The sequence below is a fragment of the Raphanus sativus genome, chromosome 5 (assembly GCF_000801105.2).
Source record: "Raphanus sativus cultivar WK10039 chromosome 5, ASM80110v3, whole genome shotgun sequence".
Lineage (NCBI taxonomy): Eukaryota > Viridiplantae > Streptophyta > Magnoliopsida > Brassicales > Brassicaceae > Raphanus > Raphanus sativus.
Genome location: NC_079515.1, coordinates 11007441 through 11026075, shown reverse-complemented (window position 1 = coordinate 11026075; position 18635 = coordinate 11007441). Strand labels below are relative to the sequence as shown.

Genomic DNA, 18635 nt, shown 5'->3' with positions numbered 1-18635 from the left:
GTCTTACTAAAAAGTCATTTGTTACCTTATCTATACGTAGACGTATATAGAATCATAGATACTAATTGAGATCATGAATATTCCCTTCCGTTTATTTCTTATTTAACGTTTTCAATTAGAGTAAGAAAATATTCTTTTTTCTTAATTCCATAGTTATCTATATAAATATATTTAATTAACAAAAAATAATTAAATTAATATAAATAATCGGAAATCAAAAGAACACTACAAGAATAATTTACATAAAAATCTAAAAAATACATTTTAAAAATTATAAAATTTAAAGTAATGAAAAACCGAAAGAATAACTGATTATCCACTTCATGATGCAGCAATATTTAATGTGATATTATTATTTTAAAAATATACTGTAATAGTTAAATTTGAATAGTTTCTTTGTTATTAGCAAACGTCATTAATAAAAAAAGTTATTGTTTATACTAGCCTTTTCTTTTGGGCAAAATTATTTATACTAGTTAAACAAGAATTGAGAAACTACTGCAAACTGAGCATTTTATCCCTTAAATTTGATTTGATTCGTTATTTATCGCTATTCGATCCAAAAATTTCGGATATCCGTAAGCTTTCGAAGTAAAGCAGTACTAAAATTCAATATCCGCTAAAATCGAAGCAGATCACAAATATTAAAATTTTAGGAAGCGAATATCTAATCCGATTCGTCAATATATAAATACATGTATGTTTTTATTATATTTAAAATTTAAATGTATAAAATTATATAATTATTATTCTAACATATGATTTGACAGATTCTATTCACATTATTGTTTATTAAAAGTATTACATAAAAGAAAGATAAAATATTTAATACAACAATAATTTTTTTCTTAAGTTTTTTATTATTATAGTTGTTAATTAAGTTTAAAAATTTACAAAATATGAGGATTCAGTACTTTTAATTTTTATCCTTTATATCACGCAAAATATATATTTTACAAAATAATTTGTATCGAATTTTTAAGATTATTTGTATTAGTCAAAACAAATGAGATATCCGTAAATATCTGCAAATATCTATTTATTTTCCGGATATTTATTTTTTGAATATCTATTTTTCGAATATCCGTACTTTTCCGAAGCAAAATAAATCGAAAAATTAAATATCCATAATATTCAAAGCAAATCATAAATATCTTAAAAAACTCGAATATCCGGTTCTTGCCGAGTCCTAACTCCTAACCACAACGCTAGACAGACACCAAATGAAAAAGGTTCAAAAGCCTAGATATCCGCCGGTGATGCAGTGCCATCAAGCCACGTGGTATTTATGAACACCGTGGTCCTAAGCTTTCTAATGCTATTTTGTGATTTGTCCGCAATTCTTTATCGTCACAAAATCACCAATTTGGAAAACCCATTATTTATTATATTCTTTAGTTAAATATATTTTATTCTTTAACCACATCAAATAATTCACAAAAATCATGTTGCAGGATCATTTTAACTTTACATTTTATTCACTATATTTTTTTTACGACGAACAGTTATTTATATTACTTAAACTTAAAATGATCTGGATAACCGTATCAGAATAGAACAATCAATAAAATAAAATTCTTTATGGAAAAATCTCATAGTCCTAACTAAAGAATCTAAAATTTGATTTTGCGCTCGTGGAAAATGAATGATATTGAATTCCGGAAATCATATCTGTTGAGTCTCTATCATTTCCAATTTTATTGTAAAGACCGGCCAAATATGAGGCTCCTTAATTATGGTGATCAAATCCATGAAATCCATTCTAAAGTTCTGAAATGTTGAAAGCTGGAGTATACTCTCCATCGCCCGTTGTAGTACTTCAACTTTTGAATGCAAAGCAACTTCTCGCTGTGGATAATTTCGTATTTCCATAAGTTGAAACTTCCCCAAACTGTCCAACCAAGATCATCCACACTCGCTGAAATGTAATGTGGATCTCCATGACCCATCTAACATGAAAATATTTTCCAAGATTAAGACTTGGGGTTCCTCAATATTGTGATTTTGTAGAATAGTAGGCTTCATTTCGTTTGCATTGAACCATGCTTGACACTCACTTTCTGCATAACAAACTAACCCCAGTGGATCCCTATCAATCCTCCTAAGGAGTTTGTCATTTCGAACCTTCCAAATATATCAGATTATCCAGGGATAAGGATCTCTGTCTAACTATGGCTCGACAATGCTGTTATTTCTCCAGAAAAGTTAATCCATATTAGCATAAATACTCGGTGCTGGAAAGATATCTGGATTAGTTGGAGTCGCTGATAGGTACCAAACTTGTAAAGCATGCGGGCATTCGAAGATAGCATGAGTAAAATATTCTTCTGGTTCTCCACATCATGGGCAGTAGTTATCACATATCATATTACGCCCATTCAAATTCTTCCTTACTGCCACATATCATGTTATCAATTGCCATATAAGATGACATATATATTGAGGAGCTTTAATCGTCCAAGCAAAGGATTGAGGTTTAGTTATACTGGACTCCAGTACCTCTTTTTCTTTCTCTGTCTTCAATAAATTTCGAGCTATCCAATATCTAAATTTAACCATGTACTGGCCATTCTTGGTGAAATTCCAACATAATGTATCACGACGATGATTTGAGCTTATGGCCAAACTTCTTATGGGAGGTATATCAGCGAGAGCAACATATAATCCTCATGTAGGTGAATATCCCACGTCTTCGATTCCTGATTAATAAGGTTGCTGATTCTCTTGTTCAGGTGCAAAAATGGTGCTTCAGGATGAGCATGCCTAGCTGGCATTGTAGGGATCCAAGGATCCTCCCACACCTTAACCTTATATCCAGAATGTATATTTCTGTCTAATTCCCAATAGCAAAAGCTTTCGAGCCGCTGAAATACTGGTCCACACAAATGATTGGTTACTTACAGATATTGTTCGCAAAGGCGAACTCAATTTATAGTATCTTCTCCTCAAAACTCGAACCACTAGCGAATCAAGGTATTTAAGTAGCCTTCATAGTTGTTTTGCTAGTAAAGCTAGATTAAACTCATGGATCATAGGAAACCAATCCCACCCTCCTCCTTTGATAGACATAGCTTTTCCTATTTAGCCTAGTGAATTCATCTCTTTGGAGAGTTTGAACTCTACCAGAATTCATTATATTCATTAGTTCATAACTATGTATTTTGATTTTATATACTAGTAATTCTTGAAGTACATGTACTTTGTTGCTCCAAAAAAGAAGCACATGTACTTTTATTTAATGGATGTGAAATTTCATGATTGTTAAAATTCTTAAATTTTAGTGTTATTGGTTAATGGATTCTAATATTCTTAGTAAAATATAGTGCTATTATTTTTATGATTGTTTAGTAACTTACAAATCTCTTTTATTTTAAAATTTTAGTTTCTAATGATTTTATAAACCTATTAAATCTAATGTTATTGAAACTTGAATTCTAGACAATTTTACTTATAAAACAAAACTTCAAAAATCTTGCATATAACCACTAGATTTTCAAAATCATTACATTAGCAAATTTTGATAATTTCTTTTAATACGAAAAAATCTTTTCAACTCTTTAAAAATTCAACAAATCTATCGATTATTAGAATTAGCCAACTCTACATAACTTGTACTCCCATTAACCCCTCCTTATATGTAAGGAAAACATATACGGTATATAAATAGTAAAATAATTCACAAAAAGCCACTCTATAAGATAACTTTAAATTTTTTATTTTATTCATTAGTTCTTAGCTATGTGTTTTGATTTTATATACTTATAATTCTTTGTTGTTCAAAAAAAAAATACTAATAATTATTGAAATACATGTACTTTTATTTCGTCAAATATGTTTTATATTAGTAGAATAAATTCTAAATAGTTAGCAGCTAAAGAAAGATTCCACTCATTTTCCGTTCTATTATTGAAAGATTTACCAAAATGACATAAAAGTTGATTTTAAATGTAAAAATATAATCTAAAAGTAACTAAATACAAAATTAACCCAATAAAGTACTGAAATTACAATATTTCTTTATGACCAAACAAATAATTTGTAATTACTTTTACGATTATAACTTTGTTAAGTCTTCTCAGATCAGCAAAGTCTAAATCATTTATAGAAAAATATTTTGATAGAAAATAAATTAAAAGAATGTAACTATAAACATTTCTAAATAAGGTAAACTTACATAAACTAAAATTAATTTGTTTTCATTAAATGAGTGAATATAGGTTGTAAGTCACGAGTGTACTTTGTTTAAGATTTAGTAAGATATGTTAGTATTATTCTTATTTAAGGGGTTTATATTTTACCATCTTAAAATTTTAAAATTAAATTAAATTTTACATATATGTGTTTAGTTTTGAATATATTAAACCATTTATAAGTTGAACTTATGATTAATGAAGTTTTTGTTGTTATTTAGTTATTTATTTGATTTTAAGGGAAAGAAGAATTTTTGGGAAGTCTTATAACATATGGTGCATTAGAAAAATTCTTGAGAATTCGTCTAATACATTATGTTAGACTTCCTAAGAAGTTTTCAGTACCGAAAATATTTAATTTAATTAGAATATTTATTTTTTTATATAAAGAAAATTTATACAAAGAGACAAATAATTAGTTTACTTTTGCTTTTGCTTTTGAAAGTGGTTGGATATCAAAAAAAAAACTTGAAGATACCAAACGTTATATCAACTTTTTATTATTTTTTCTTATATCTTTCTCACTACTTTTTCTTGTTTTTGCATATTTTTTCATTTTATGGTTTTTATCTTCCATTCCTTTAAAAATAAATTTGTAAATTTAGATATGTAATTTTATTTGTGTTTATATGTTAGATTTGAAAAAACTATATATTCAACTTCATGTGATTGTTTAATTTATTATTTAAGCATAATTTGTTTTGAAGTTTTACTCTGTTTTGAAACCGTTTTAATATTCTGATTTGCATGTTTATCAGATCTGAGTCGGACCTCTCCAGAAGACTTCTCAAAACTTCTGGAGAAATCTTCTCGACTTATGAAGAAATTTTCTGGAAAATTTAACTATGCAAACTGCCAAATTGGTAAAATTTTACTTTCACCAATTATTTTGTGTGCTAAATATCAATAAAGTTACAAATTCAACATAATGTGATTATTTTAGCTTAAAATTATATTTTCATGGTTTATATTTCTTTAAGAAAATAAGATATCTTTCTTTATTATAATTATTTTAAGTTTAATATTTTTTTTAGATATGCATGTTTTTTTTTCAGTTTTGAAGAATGTATATCAGACTTCATAGCAGAATTCTAAGAAGACTTCTCGGCAGACTTCATAAACAAAATTCTCAAGCAGATTTTTCGGAAGACTTCACATGATTTAAACAAGATATTAAAATTTAAGCAAAAAACTTAATTTTATGTGATTTTTTAGCAGACTCTTGTTCTGATAGTTTATATAAAATTGGAAATAATATATCTAATTTGTCTATATTCTATTAAAAATTATTTATTTAATAAGTCTTCTCTATTGCAGATTTCTAGAAAATACTTATTTAGAGCAGACTTTTAGAGAAGCTTTCCTTTGTAAATATTAGTTTACTTTTGCTTTTGAAAGATTCTCTGATAAAGATGTCAGTTTTGTAATTGACCAAAATTTTGTAGATATTTAACTTTTCTAAAGATATTTCTGAAAAAATCTTCTTACCGTCACATGAAGAAAAAAGTCTGCATAAATTAGTTTTGCAATTGACCATATTTGACTTTTAAGAAGAGAATTTTGTAAAATCTTCAACTGAAAGACTTCTACAGAAGTATTCTCTCAAAACCACAAATTTGACGAGAATCTCGGAATAAAACCAGCAAAGACTTTTCAAGAAATCTTCTAATTAATACTAAATGTTTAATCATTTATTGTCAGTTGCAAAACTAAACTAAACAGATTTCTTGCAACACTTTGAAAACTTCATGTGACGATAGAAATCTTTTCCGAAGAGATTTCTCCGGAAAACTTCACCGGAAGTCTTCTTTAGAAAGTCAAATATCTGTAAATTTTTGTGAGAAATCTTTTTTAAAAAGTCAAATATCTGCAAACTTTTGTCAATTGCAAAACTAACATGTTTATAAGAGAAGACTTCAATACAAGTTTTCTTGCGACAATAGAAGTTTTTTCTATTTTTTGTTACAAAAAATTAAAAGAATTCTATAAAAGTCTTCTACGAAAGACACTCAAAATAGTCAATTGCAAAAGTAACTAGCATTGACCAGAAGACTTCTCTATAAGTCTTCTCGAAAAGATCTGGAAAAAATCCAATATCATTCTTAGATCCTATAAGATTCATGTTTACCTTCTCCAAACACACATAACTTCATAATGAAAGTTAACCAAGAAACATGAAGTTAAGTAACTCCAATAAGTTTATAAATTTTGATATAAAAAGTTGGTTTGAAATAAAATGAGAGAGAGAGAGTAAAAGAGAAATGATTTGTGTGTAAGAAATAAGAACATGAAAATATAAATGTCATTTTTGGTGTATTTAGAACTTGAAATTAGTTGGTTGGTGTATTCATGGTGGTTAGTGTATTGATGCTAATAACTTGTAAATAAAAGAAGAAAATAAGGATAACATAGTAAAACAATTATTTTCGAAAAGAAAATAAATGATGTTTTCGTGAATAACTTAAATTTCTAAAATGAATATGACAAATATAAATTCCAAAAAATTACCTTGAAGTTAACTTAAAATTTTAAGTCATATTTAAAAACTCCTTTTCTCTTTCTTGCCTGTACAGTATATACATATATCGTCTTCTCATTTTTCAATTCTTTTTTGCTATATACATATATCTCATTTTTCAGTTTTAATAACTACATACAAAACAAAACAATTTCATGTATAACCACTTTAGTCATTTAAATGCAAAAACGTATAATTGTATATACGTGATAAAATGTGTTTTTAGATTTCTGTTCATAAGGTCTCCTGATAACAAAAACAAGATATAACTTGAAAAAAATAATAATGAAATTTAATTTTGCTAAATGAACTGATTTTTTTAAAAAGATAGATGTACTTGATATCTGATATTTTCTTATGCGCCACAGCATTACGAATTTGAAAATAGAAAGAAAAGAAGCAACTTTTATTTATCTTTATGAAAAAAACATTTTTAAAGATTGAAGAGGATAAGGGTTTAATTTTCGCAATCTTTGAAGAGCTTTGAGGTGGGGAAGAATAACGCGGGGACCATTTTGTGTGTTGCCAGACTTTGTAGGTATCTATCACATTCATATTTTTTTTCAAATAAATTAAATGTAACTAATTATAAAAATGTAGATGTATCACAACGTTATGTGTGTAATTGCAGTGGTTCCAACAATAGTTAATACGAAAAAAAAATAAGAAACCACTATTGTAAAGGTTCACCTAGATTTTATTGTTAGTGTCATTATCATATGTTTTGGTTTTCGACATATAATTATTAAAAATTGCGGTACTTGTTGACAATAGTCCACTTATTATTAAAAAGGAAGCAATTAAAAAACATAACCTTTAATGAGTAAACTTATTACAATATTGCCATTATAATGACGTGTCGTCTTGACATTCATTCTCAGCCTTCTTTTATAAAAATCCTTATTAGACTAGATTATTTACGAGATATGCCATTGATCAAACTCTCATCTATTATATTATGTTGTATCATATTATTTAGATAACGTAGCTACATTCATTTAATAAGACCGTATATTATCAACTTAAGTTTTCTACGTGGTCATATTCACAATATATGTCTATCACGATAAAATATTTGTCACACTAATATTATTTTGTTATTTTGAATACAAGAAAATAAAAACAATGTATAAGTTATGATTTCTCTACATAGAATATATTTTTTGTTTATCTTCCCCTATAGCGACAACATAGGGACAACTATCATGATTCATAAAGTTATCATTTAGATTTTGTTTTACATTTCGGAATTCAAGAGAAGATATACTACGAATGTGTTATCTTTTTAAGAAATGAGAGATCATATTTTATATTACATAATAGCCTATTATTAATAGGTTTCAATTTATAATATAAACTTGAGATCCACCCTTGGTCCAAAGTTTATCAGGGGTCATATTATCAACTTAAGTGTAGGATGGTTGAATATGTATATCATTATCTTCTTCGGTAAAAATGAATACAATATAATACTAAACATGTCTTATTTCTCTACATCAACATTTTTATGTGATTTATTTTTTTGATGAAAGGCTATTTTTTATGTGTTTACATATTTTCATGTGGATTGATTTTTATCTATTTTAAGTAGTTTGATTTTTTATATGATTTATTATACAATTACTATCACTGGTGATTTTCAAAAACATACAATAGAAAAATCCATCAATCACGCAATCATTTCTACCTATAAAGCTGTCACAATATATACTATTTATGGCATGACTTAATCAAATATTACGTAACTATATATAATTAGCATTAAGTATAGAGAATCCACCCCACTTATTCGCGACAATAGCTTTAATTGTTTTTTTTCATTTTTTTTTGTTGCCTAATACAGTATTTCGTTTTTGTTTCCTATTATAAATCCTTACAAAAAATTGTGTTAACAATTTGAATTACGTACACTTATTGATATTCAGTATCCTAATATAACGTTTATTTGATTACCTATGTTTTCGTTATTTGTTTCCTATTATAGATCCTTACTAAAAATTATGATAATTATTTGAATTGAGGATTTATGACTATCATCGCGTACACTCATTGATATTTGGTATTGTAATCTCATGTAATTTTCAAAATATACAATAGAAATTCACAATCATATGTCGTAATTATTGCTAACGGGATTGACGAGATAACGCCTTCCTTATTCTTTAATATCAATTATTTGTTTACTAAGGTTTGTGTTTACTATATAAATGAGACTTTGTTCTCGGTCCTAGAACACAACTACATCTAAACTTTTTACTTAAACCACACAAGCCTAAAATTGCTGGTCTTGATTTTGTTTCTAATTTGAAGCCTTTCGAATCTACGTGGAAAGTGAAGGTGAAAATTTTTCGTCTTTGTAAACAATATTCCAGTGCTGTGGGAGAGAAAAAGAGATGGTTTTGGTCGAGTCCAAAGTAAACATACTGAAAACCTAGAGTGTTTTTTCTTTCAGTTTTAATTGTTTGATTATCTAAACCAACTACTAAAGAATATTGTTTTGTTATATAAGAGGGATAAGATCCATGCTACTGTTAGGATGGAACAAATCAGCCAATTTGACCCTTTTCTCAGTCAAGGTCTTTCAAAATTGATTTTTATCTTGTGTAAATTTAACGAACGCTTTTAAAATAGTGGGTCTTATAGTTTCAGAAATTAAACTTAATCTTTATTTGATTTTTTTGTGTGTATGTCAGTGAGTACTATAAAATATACGAAATGAATATTTTTTTGATAATTTTTGGAATTTAAGTGGACCAAACCAACCATTCTGCCACAAGACTGGAACATCTATATTTTAAAGGAGAAATTTCTTTTGGAAATGTTTGAAAATAAAAATAGTAATAAAAAATATAATTTAGTTTGGAATTTATCTTATTAATTTTTTTCTTTTTTACAACATCTTATTAAATTAGAAATACCTTTTGAAAATGTTTGGAAATAAGTATAATAGTAAAAAGAAAATATAATGTTGTGTGGAAACATAGATACCACTATATTAAAAAATAGGCTTAATTTGAATCATAGATTATTATGGTCCAAAGTATAATTAATATTTATATTTGTAAAATTTTACTTCAGTGTTTACGATTCACAATATTTTACAGACATCCCTATTACTAGGCCTGATAATATAAGTTTAAACCCGCAGGGCCCGCCCCATTTTACCAGCTGCAGGGCGGGTGCGGGTCCATCAATATGAAAATAAAATCATTTCACGGGTGTGGGTCATGAATTATTTATGCGGGGCGGATGTTGGTTAATGGATTTTAGATCGTAGATATTCGCCGACCCGCATATATATATATATATATATATTTTTTTTTAAATTGATTTTTTTAGTAAAAAAGTAAATGATTTAAAAAAAAATCGAGAATTTAGTAAAAATAATTTTAGTATTACGTAAAATATACACAATGTTAATTATAAATATTATTTTTATACTAACTAAATTAAATAATTATTAAAAAAGTATAAACCCGGGAAATAAAGCGGGGCAGGTGCGGGTACAAAATTACTTGCTTGCGGGTAGTGCGGGTTAGATTTTTTGACCAAATTGTTTTTAAACCCGGGTTAGCGGGTGAGCAGTGCGGGTTTTATCCGTAACCGATCTCTAATTACACAACATATTGATGAAATACATAGTTTAAACAATAAATAAAAGTAATAAAAAGAGAACCGTAAAATTTTAACTTTTTAAAGTTTGTATATATTAATCTATATATCCCAATTTTTTTTTGAGCATGATCACCCCGCGCAAGGCGCGGATCATATCCTAGTTATGTTGGTATTTAAGTAAACGTTAAGTACTATATTCAGTAAAATGAGTTGAAAAAACTTATACATATATACATATCTATAATATTATTTGAGAAATATAAATGGTTTTAATGATTTGTAATCTTCTCCATAATTTTAGGACAATTCATTAGTTTAACTAATATAATTATTTGAAATTTTATTTTTATCTTTATATTTATCATGATATTTAAGATAATTAATTAACAGTTATTAACATATACTTTAAATATATTTTAATATATACTGATCATAATATTTAGAATATTCAATTAATAAGTAGATATTAACAATAGATATTAAAAAATCTAGCGATAATATTATAATTACATATATTTTATATTTAGTTTATAATTTCAGTGACTAATATTATAGCTAATTTCTCTGATTCTTATTGGATAAATTGATCCAAATACATATTCTTACAGTATTAAATTTAAGATTAAAGTTAAATCATCATTACAATAAATGTCATAAAATATAAATTATATACTTATGTTAAAAAAATCATATACTTAGAAAATTAAACAATCATATTCTTAACCTAAATTAAATTAATTTATATTTGTATATGATGAACATCAAATTATTTTTTGATCTATAAGATCACAAATGTTATTTAAAACCAAAATTGAAAATATCATATTAAAATAAAATAAAGATTATCTAAAAATATATGGAACCATGAGAAAAACCTGGATAAACCGTTAAATAACATTAAAATTTTGACAAACAATAAACATAATCCAAGATAATACAAATATAACTTTTTGTAATTAATTTCTTTTTGTGATTTTGCTTCACTGTTTTTAAAATCTAAATTATAGTGAATATATAATGTTTATTGTGTATTGTTATTTTGTTGATATTTTATGAGTTGTAATTGCTTATAATCTTTTCAATGACAGTGAATTATATGTAATCCGCAAATACAAAAAAAAAAAATTTTGATCCAAAATCTACATTCTATAAATAAAACAATGAAACAAAATAACATATTAAATACATCGATTATCAATATGAATATAATTTTTATAATTTATAATACTAATTAAAAATGTATCTAATTTTTAGATATATATATATATATATTTTATATATATATTTTTTTTATATATATAATTTTTTCAATGAAGGATATTCATATTACTGAAGAAGATTTTAATTTTCAGCGACGATTGTTTTGGATTCTATGGGTAGGATATTACAAGTCCTACTATATATCTTCTTTCATTTATAGTGTAATTATATATAATATAACATATACAAAGAAGAAGAAAGCAAGAAACTGTTTTTGAAATCTATTGTCGTATGAGTCTAGCTATAAAAGTAAGAAAGTATGGATGCTATTGTCATGCACTCAAGGCTATTTAATTTGAATATCAATTATTCGGATCGAATATATAAAAAAGGTGGGGACATAAATCATGGGAGTTAACTTAGAGAAGTGGACAACAGCTTCAACTTTGTGTCCACGAGACAAACTTGTATAACACTTTCACATGTTTAGTTTCCTTTTAGACCAATAAAATGTTCTAATCATCAAATGCAATTACATATACTTAATTATTTACTCTTTTTTATCTCATAAAATAATCATTATCACCAATTTTGCTTGGGACAACCTAAAGATTTCTTCCAGCAACAGTAAAGTTACTTCCGAGTTATAATGGGGGCTAAGTAAATAACACGCATGCCTTTTGTTCCTTCTATCACGCTGCTTCTTTATTTTCTTTTTGTTCTTTATTGATCACTAAGTTCTAATGATTTAGCTTCAACGAGATTATTCTCATCATCTAAGGTTTTGGGATTAAGTTTGATGAAGTATTTAATCACAAATCTGTAGTGTTTAGTAGTGAACAATCAGTGGGTTCTTTAAATATGTTAAGCAATGATTGAAGGTATACATAACTAAACTGCATCAAAAAGTTTAAATTGATAGGAAACTGAGCATCTCTACTGAACCATACAAACAACATATATATGAAAATGTAAAGAAAGATATTAAAAAGAAAACAAAACGTTAAGCCGCTATAAAACGAATTTTTTAATCGTTGTATGCTTTGATTCCAACAAAGAAATCTATTGTGAATCTTGTTTTTTCATGTCTGGATGCAGTTTCTGGCAATCATGGAGATCACTCGAGATCTCTGAGGCTTTCACTTGTCAACCAGAGCTTCTTCTGGACAACGAGTATCACATCCGAGTCATGGTCCGAATCCGAGGCTGCCTTGGTTTCAACTGCTTCCCAATGCAAAGCCTTGAGATACTTCTTCACAAGATCAACGACAGACTGTTTGTCCCTTATGAGTATGAAACCGGTTGGCCGAAGTATACGGTCCATCTCTAACAGCAAATCCTCTGCGCTGCAACCTCTCTTCTTGACATCAGAAATGATGTCCCAAGCATGGAGTAGATCGTAAGTCCTAGGGTAAGTTGAGAAGGCTTCACACCTGCCATATAATCATATATCATTAAGGAACATAGATATAAATAGATTATGATAAAATTAAGAGGTTAAGGAAGAAACTGACCAGTTGTGAACAGCACCCATCAGGCCTCTGTCGTATATCAGTTTAAGCGTGTTAGGGCCGTCTTCAGGAACAACATTCATAACCCAAACATCTTTGTCATTCAGAGCAGCAGCAAAGGAACCCATGTTTGCTTTCATGTCCATTATGTTCCTCACAGTGTCTGATTGAATTGCAGAACTCAAGAGATCCCAGTAAGCATCTACCTTATGCCTCCAAGTTTCCTGTTTGTGGAAGCAACTACAGTCTATATCACTTGAAGCTTTGGTCACAAGAATTAAGATCATGAGCTTAAACATACCGTATCCTTCTCAAACATGTCAGTGGAATATCCAAAATCAGCTAGCCGAGGAGGAGGAGAGGTTAATCGAGCTGGCCATGGAGCCAATCCACTTCCCTTGGTTTTGTGATCATCTAGTGGAATAAAGGAAAATTGTGTCAGTGGGCATATGTTCTCAGATATGCTATACATGTCAAGTTACTTAAAACATAACTTATAATCTCTGTTATTGACAAGGAAGAGGACAAATGAAAACTTACGTTCACTGTATTGACTAATGCAGGCTTCCATGTTTACACCATACACAGCATCAGGGTCACTGTCAGAGTTACATAGGGGAGGCTGGGTTCCAGGTTCTCTTTCCTGATAACAATCGTTTGTCATTGGTTTCTGCCAAATCACAGTTTGGTTCCTTTTAGCAGCTATGGTCCAACACATACGCCCCACAAGAGCACTCATTTCTCTCCATATTCTGAGATCCTCCTCATCTTGTGCATATGCTTCTGGAGACGAATACGCAAAATAGCCACCAGGTCTCAGCACCCTGTCTAGCTCGAGAAGAAGGATACCGTCTCTTTGGAGCCAGTCGATTCGGCAACGCGAACAATGTGCAAGCTCAAACGATCTGCTTGGATATGGGAGCCTCTTTGTTCCAAGAACGCCGAGGTAGGCAGGAATCCCTCTCTCAAGAGCGAATTGGATTTGGTTCTGATGCACATCGTTTGGTGCCAAGGACATAGTCATGATATCTGATGCAAGAAGGTAACCACCAAAACTAGCAACACCACATCCCACATCAAGAAACGTCCTCAGCCTCCCCCCATTGTTCAAAATGTTTTTCGGAAACTTAAGCATCTGCAAAATTTTCGAGAACATCATATCAGTAAGTTGAAGAACAAGTATTACAACCCATAAGATGTAGTCAGACTGCCTTACATTAGCCATGGATGCAATATACTTATCAGCACCGTAGTGAAAATGAGTGCCACCACCAGGGAAATTGATTTTGTCTCCTTTGACAACCATCCAGTTCTGGTCAGACTTCTCATGAGCAAGGTGAGTATGAGGAATGTTCACTTTCCAAACTTCGTCTCTGCTTTTCGGCCACTTAATCGGAACCTAAGACAAAAATAAAAGCGTGAGGAAATGCTGCACATGTCAGAGGTAGAAGAAATGAAATGGAAACTCAACCTTATAACCAGGAGGAGGAGGAATCAAGCAGTTAAACCTTCTTTCAGGAGGAGGACAGTGGCGCTCATAATGCTCCATCAAAGACAAGTCAAGCTTCAGTCTCATCTGGTAAATGAGGTTCCTGTCTAAGCAAGGAATAAGCTCCGAGTGGCGGTCATCACACACAGGGAAGCTTCTTGGAGTGAAACCATTGGCATCATCATCATTATCATCTACATAAAAGGAGGTGGAAGAAGGCTCGTCCTTTTTGGTAGTGGGATCATCATCACCACCCAAACCAAGCTTCCTCCCGTACTCGATAGCTGAGGCTCCATGGTTAGAGGAGCCGAAGAAGAGGTATACAAAAACAAGAAGTACCGCTGCAATGCAGACCAAAGCGATCACTGGCTTCTTCTTGCCTCCGTCTGATCTTCCTCCTCTCATCGCCTTCTCCTTTGTCGTGTCTACGGAAACAAACAAGATTTGGAAAACTTGAGTATCAATCAAATGTGATTTTAACTTATTATATATAAAGAATTCACAAGACTCAGATATTGACAAAATTAGTAAATTGTATTGATCACTGGAATCTAAAACAATCATTGGATCTGATAAGAGAGGAAACTAATGAGATTCGCGATTCAATCAAAAGTAGAATTGAAACTAATCAATAGGATTAATCAAACTAGAATCGTCATCTTCTGCGATCAATAAGCAAATCGAGAACAGATATTAGACCTCCTAGTTCCTGGCGAAGGAAGGAATCAGAGAAGGAAGGAAGGAACTCACCAGTAGCTCTTAGATTCGGAAGAGGAATGGGAACAAACAGATCAAGGCAGAGGGAGAGAGAGAGAGAGAGGGGAGTGAGAATCGGATCTAAGAAGTTGCTTCTTCTTCTTCTTCTTCTTCTATAATAGGTGAGTCTATATTGGGAAACCAACGAACTTTCTCTTCTCTTTAGTTAGTGGAAAATGGGCTCTATCTAAGCACCCAAGCGGCAGCGATAGATAGAGAGAGAGGCGATAGATAGCGTCACGGTCGTTAAAATAATCTGCTTTGCTTTGAATTTTAGTTAATTGATATTTTTCTTTTCTATTCTTTTGTGTCTGTCGGTGATCTTATTTGTTTTATTTTTTTGGTCAAGATTTTACTTTATTTTATTCTCGTTGACGTTTTTGGTGATAAATTGCCTATGGATCTACGCTTTCATTCATACACTTGTCTACTACTGCTTTTGGTTGACTTGCCCCAACTTATTTACATCCTTCGGGAGAAAATCTTATACTTCTTTCTTTTTTTTTTTGGCTAAAAAATCTCATACTTCTCCACAATAACTTCTTTTCAGAATTTGTATTTTTTCAGTTTTGAAATGTATTTAAGGTTTCCTTTTTCTAATAATCTGGGGTGTCCGGCGGACCGAAATCGAACCAACTAATTTTCTGGAGTCTATCCATTGATGCTAGACAGATCTGATTGTTCATAATTAGAATTAGATATCTATATCGACTGACCACACAAACGAGTAAATATGAATTTGGTAGGTTTTGAACCCAGGATGCTTAACACTTTTCCAAGCCCGACCAATGTTTCATGTGATTTTTAAGGTTACTCGATCAAAAAACTTATATACAAATGATAACCTATTTTCTCTTTATTTTAATTTGTGAGTTGTGCCCCATTTTTACCTATAACGTTCTATTTTCAAATATTTTCAGTTTTTACTTGATTCTACTTTTAAATTGGAGTTATATATAACAAGAAGTCATATAACAATGTTGTATATATATATGTATTATTTTTTTGTAAAAATGTTCAAGTATTGTTACCAGCTTTTCAAAGCTCAATTTCAGATAGTTTACACAGTAGACCAATAACATAATCACAATAATTAAACTAAACAAAGAACCCAGCTGCAGTTTTAGAGCAAAATAAAATAATACGAGAGAGAGCTTCAGCTTTGGACTGGACAGAATCGAAGCAGTCTGGACTGGACAGCACCGAAACAGTGACAAACCAGAGGAACCGGCGTAAACAGAGTGAGCTACTAGAGATCTCACAGCGGGGAAGCCATCTTATAACACCACCGACAACAGAGATATAACGATGCTGGAGAAATGAGAAGGAGAAAGAGGAAACCCTAGAAATAAAACAGAGAAAATGTTGTATATGTACTACATTAGTTTCAACTTTTATGTCTAGATATCCACTTGGTCTCTTCAAGCTTCCAAGGATGGAAAATTTTTATACGCATCAGCTCTCGACAATTAAATTTTGCTGCATATCGTCTGGCCATGTTTCTTTTGAAATCTTAGATATGTACTATTCGAAAATGAAATGGTAATTGATCAAGATGTTTACCTAAAAAAGATGCCATTATTGTTTACCTGATATATATGAGAAATGTAGGGTTATCTAGTATACAATCCATATAATTCCAAGTGAATACATTAGTTTCAAAACAAAATAAGATCATCGCCCGCTCGACCGAGCGGGTGTTAATTTTTATTTTTTATCTTTGTTTATAATAAATGTTATACATGATTGTAATGTGTACTAATATAAAATTTTGAGAAATAACAATGTGTACTAATGTGTTTAATTACTAAATTTAATTTTTAAATTTTATGATAATGCAAAATAGAATTTTTATATGTTATTTAAAATATATGGTGCTATATATTTTGTATTTTCAATATTTATCATACTAAACTTACATTGGAGTATTATTTATATGAAAATATGTGTAACATAAATATATATATATATATATATTATATAAACATATCTACGATTTTTGCAAAGGTCATGCGCACCCGACGGGTTTTATTTTTCAAATGTATTCTATATTTTTTAGTTTATGTAGTATCGATTTTGTATAATTCAATTTTGTGTTTAAAGAACCATATCAAAACTGTCCTTCGTATGTAAAAATAAAAATTGCAAGTTCGGGTTGTGTTTTTTATTGTAATATAAAATTTGATATAAAACTTGTGTTTTGATTTTTTTTGTACATTACGAAGTTTAGTTTTTTAAAACAATTATTATATAATTTTCAAGTGAATTTATCTCTAAGATATAATATATTTCGTGTGTAATGGTTCAACACATTTTCGATATATATTATATTTCAGTTTGGTTTGTTTTTAGTACTATTTTATAAGTATAATACTATACAATATTACAATATTCTATATAATATATAAGCATGTGTTTATTTGTTTTAGAAAGTAGATTTGGCCCAACGACAACAGTATTCTGGCCCAACGTAAATTCATCACTAAATAATTATTTTGTTAACATAAGTTATATTAATAGAAAAATCATAAGTTACGATTAATATTTTTAGTATTCTTAGTATGTATCTATCTTATTTAAATCGACATGTAATAATATGTGGAAACCATATATGGAATATGGACAGACAGAGAAATTGTATTTAGGAAAATACATATATACAAAGTTTGGCTATGGTATGTATTATATAAGGGATGATGTTTTAATTTAAACTAGGGCGGGTTTTCATATTTTTTTGGAAGCATGAGATATGTTTTTTATTGTTATGAATTTTTTTTATTTATTTTTTGTACATTATAAAGTTAATTATTTAAAAAACAATTATTACATATTTATTCGGTGAATTTTATTACATTCTGATGTGTAATATATTACATGTGTCTGATATATAAACAAAAAGTGTTTAGTTTCGTCATTTTTTATTATTATTATTTGGAAGTGATCGTGGGTGTGTAAAGATGATCTAGAAGATCAGTATTTATAGTTTAATTTTAGGATAACAATAATGTACCACCGATATATATACTAAACCAATTAAGTAATTTATAATAAATACCAAATCACAGTAATATGGTTACCGAGATATTATGTATAATTGTAATGACTTGGTGAATGTATTTTTCCATAAAATATTTTCTTTGAAAGTAAAATTCGAGATATCTATATCTGTTATGTAAATAATCATATGCATCGAATATATACTACACAAATATTCTCTAAAGCAATTTCCTAATATATCTTATTAGTGAAATCACCCATAATTGTAAATATAGAATTATGGGTCATTTTGTTAATCTATTAAACATGTTTTATAAATAAATTTAATATTTTTAGTGTTATATATTTTTAGTTTTATA

General features: G+C 29.1%; 1 protein-coding gene across 1 annotated transcript; it reads right to left on the bottom strand.

Annotated features, from left to right (window-relative positions):
• Nucleotides 1-12420: 12420 nt before the first annotated feature.
• LOC108862963 (probable methyltransferase PMT1) lies at nucleotides 12421-15535 on the bottom strand. Its single transcript, XM_018637237.2, has 7 exons — nucleotides 15274-15535; nucleotides 14506-14948; nucleotides 14251-14433; nucleotides 13575-14169; nucleotides 13336-13448; nucleotides 13038-13258; nucleotides 12421-12956 (listed from the first exon to the last, which is right to left on the bottom strand). Exons 2-7 carry the CDS (start codon nucleotides 14926-14928, stop codon nucleotides 12641-12643), a joined length of 1851 nt encoding a protein of 616 aa, XP_018492739.1. The 5' UTR covers nucleotides 14929-14948; nucleotides 15274-15535; the 3' UTR covers nucleotides 12421-12640.
• Between the last annotated feature and the right edge of the window lie 3100 nt (nucleotides 15536-18635).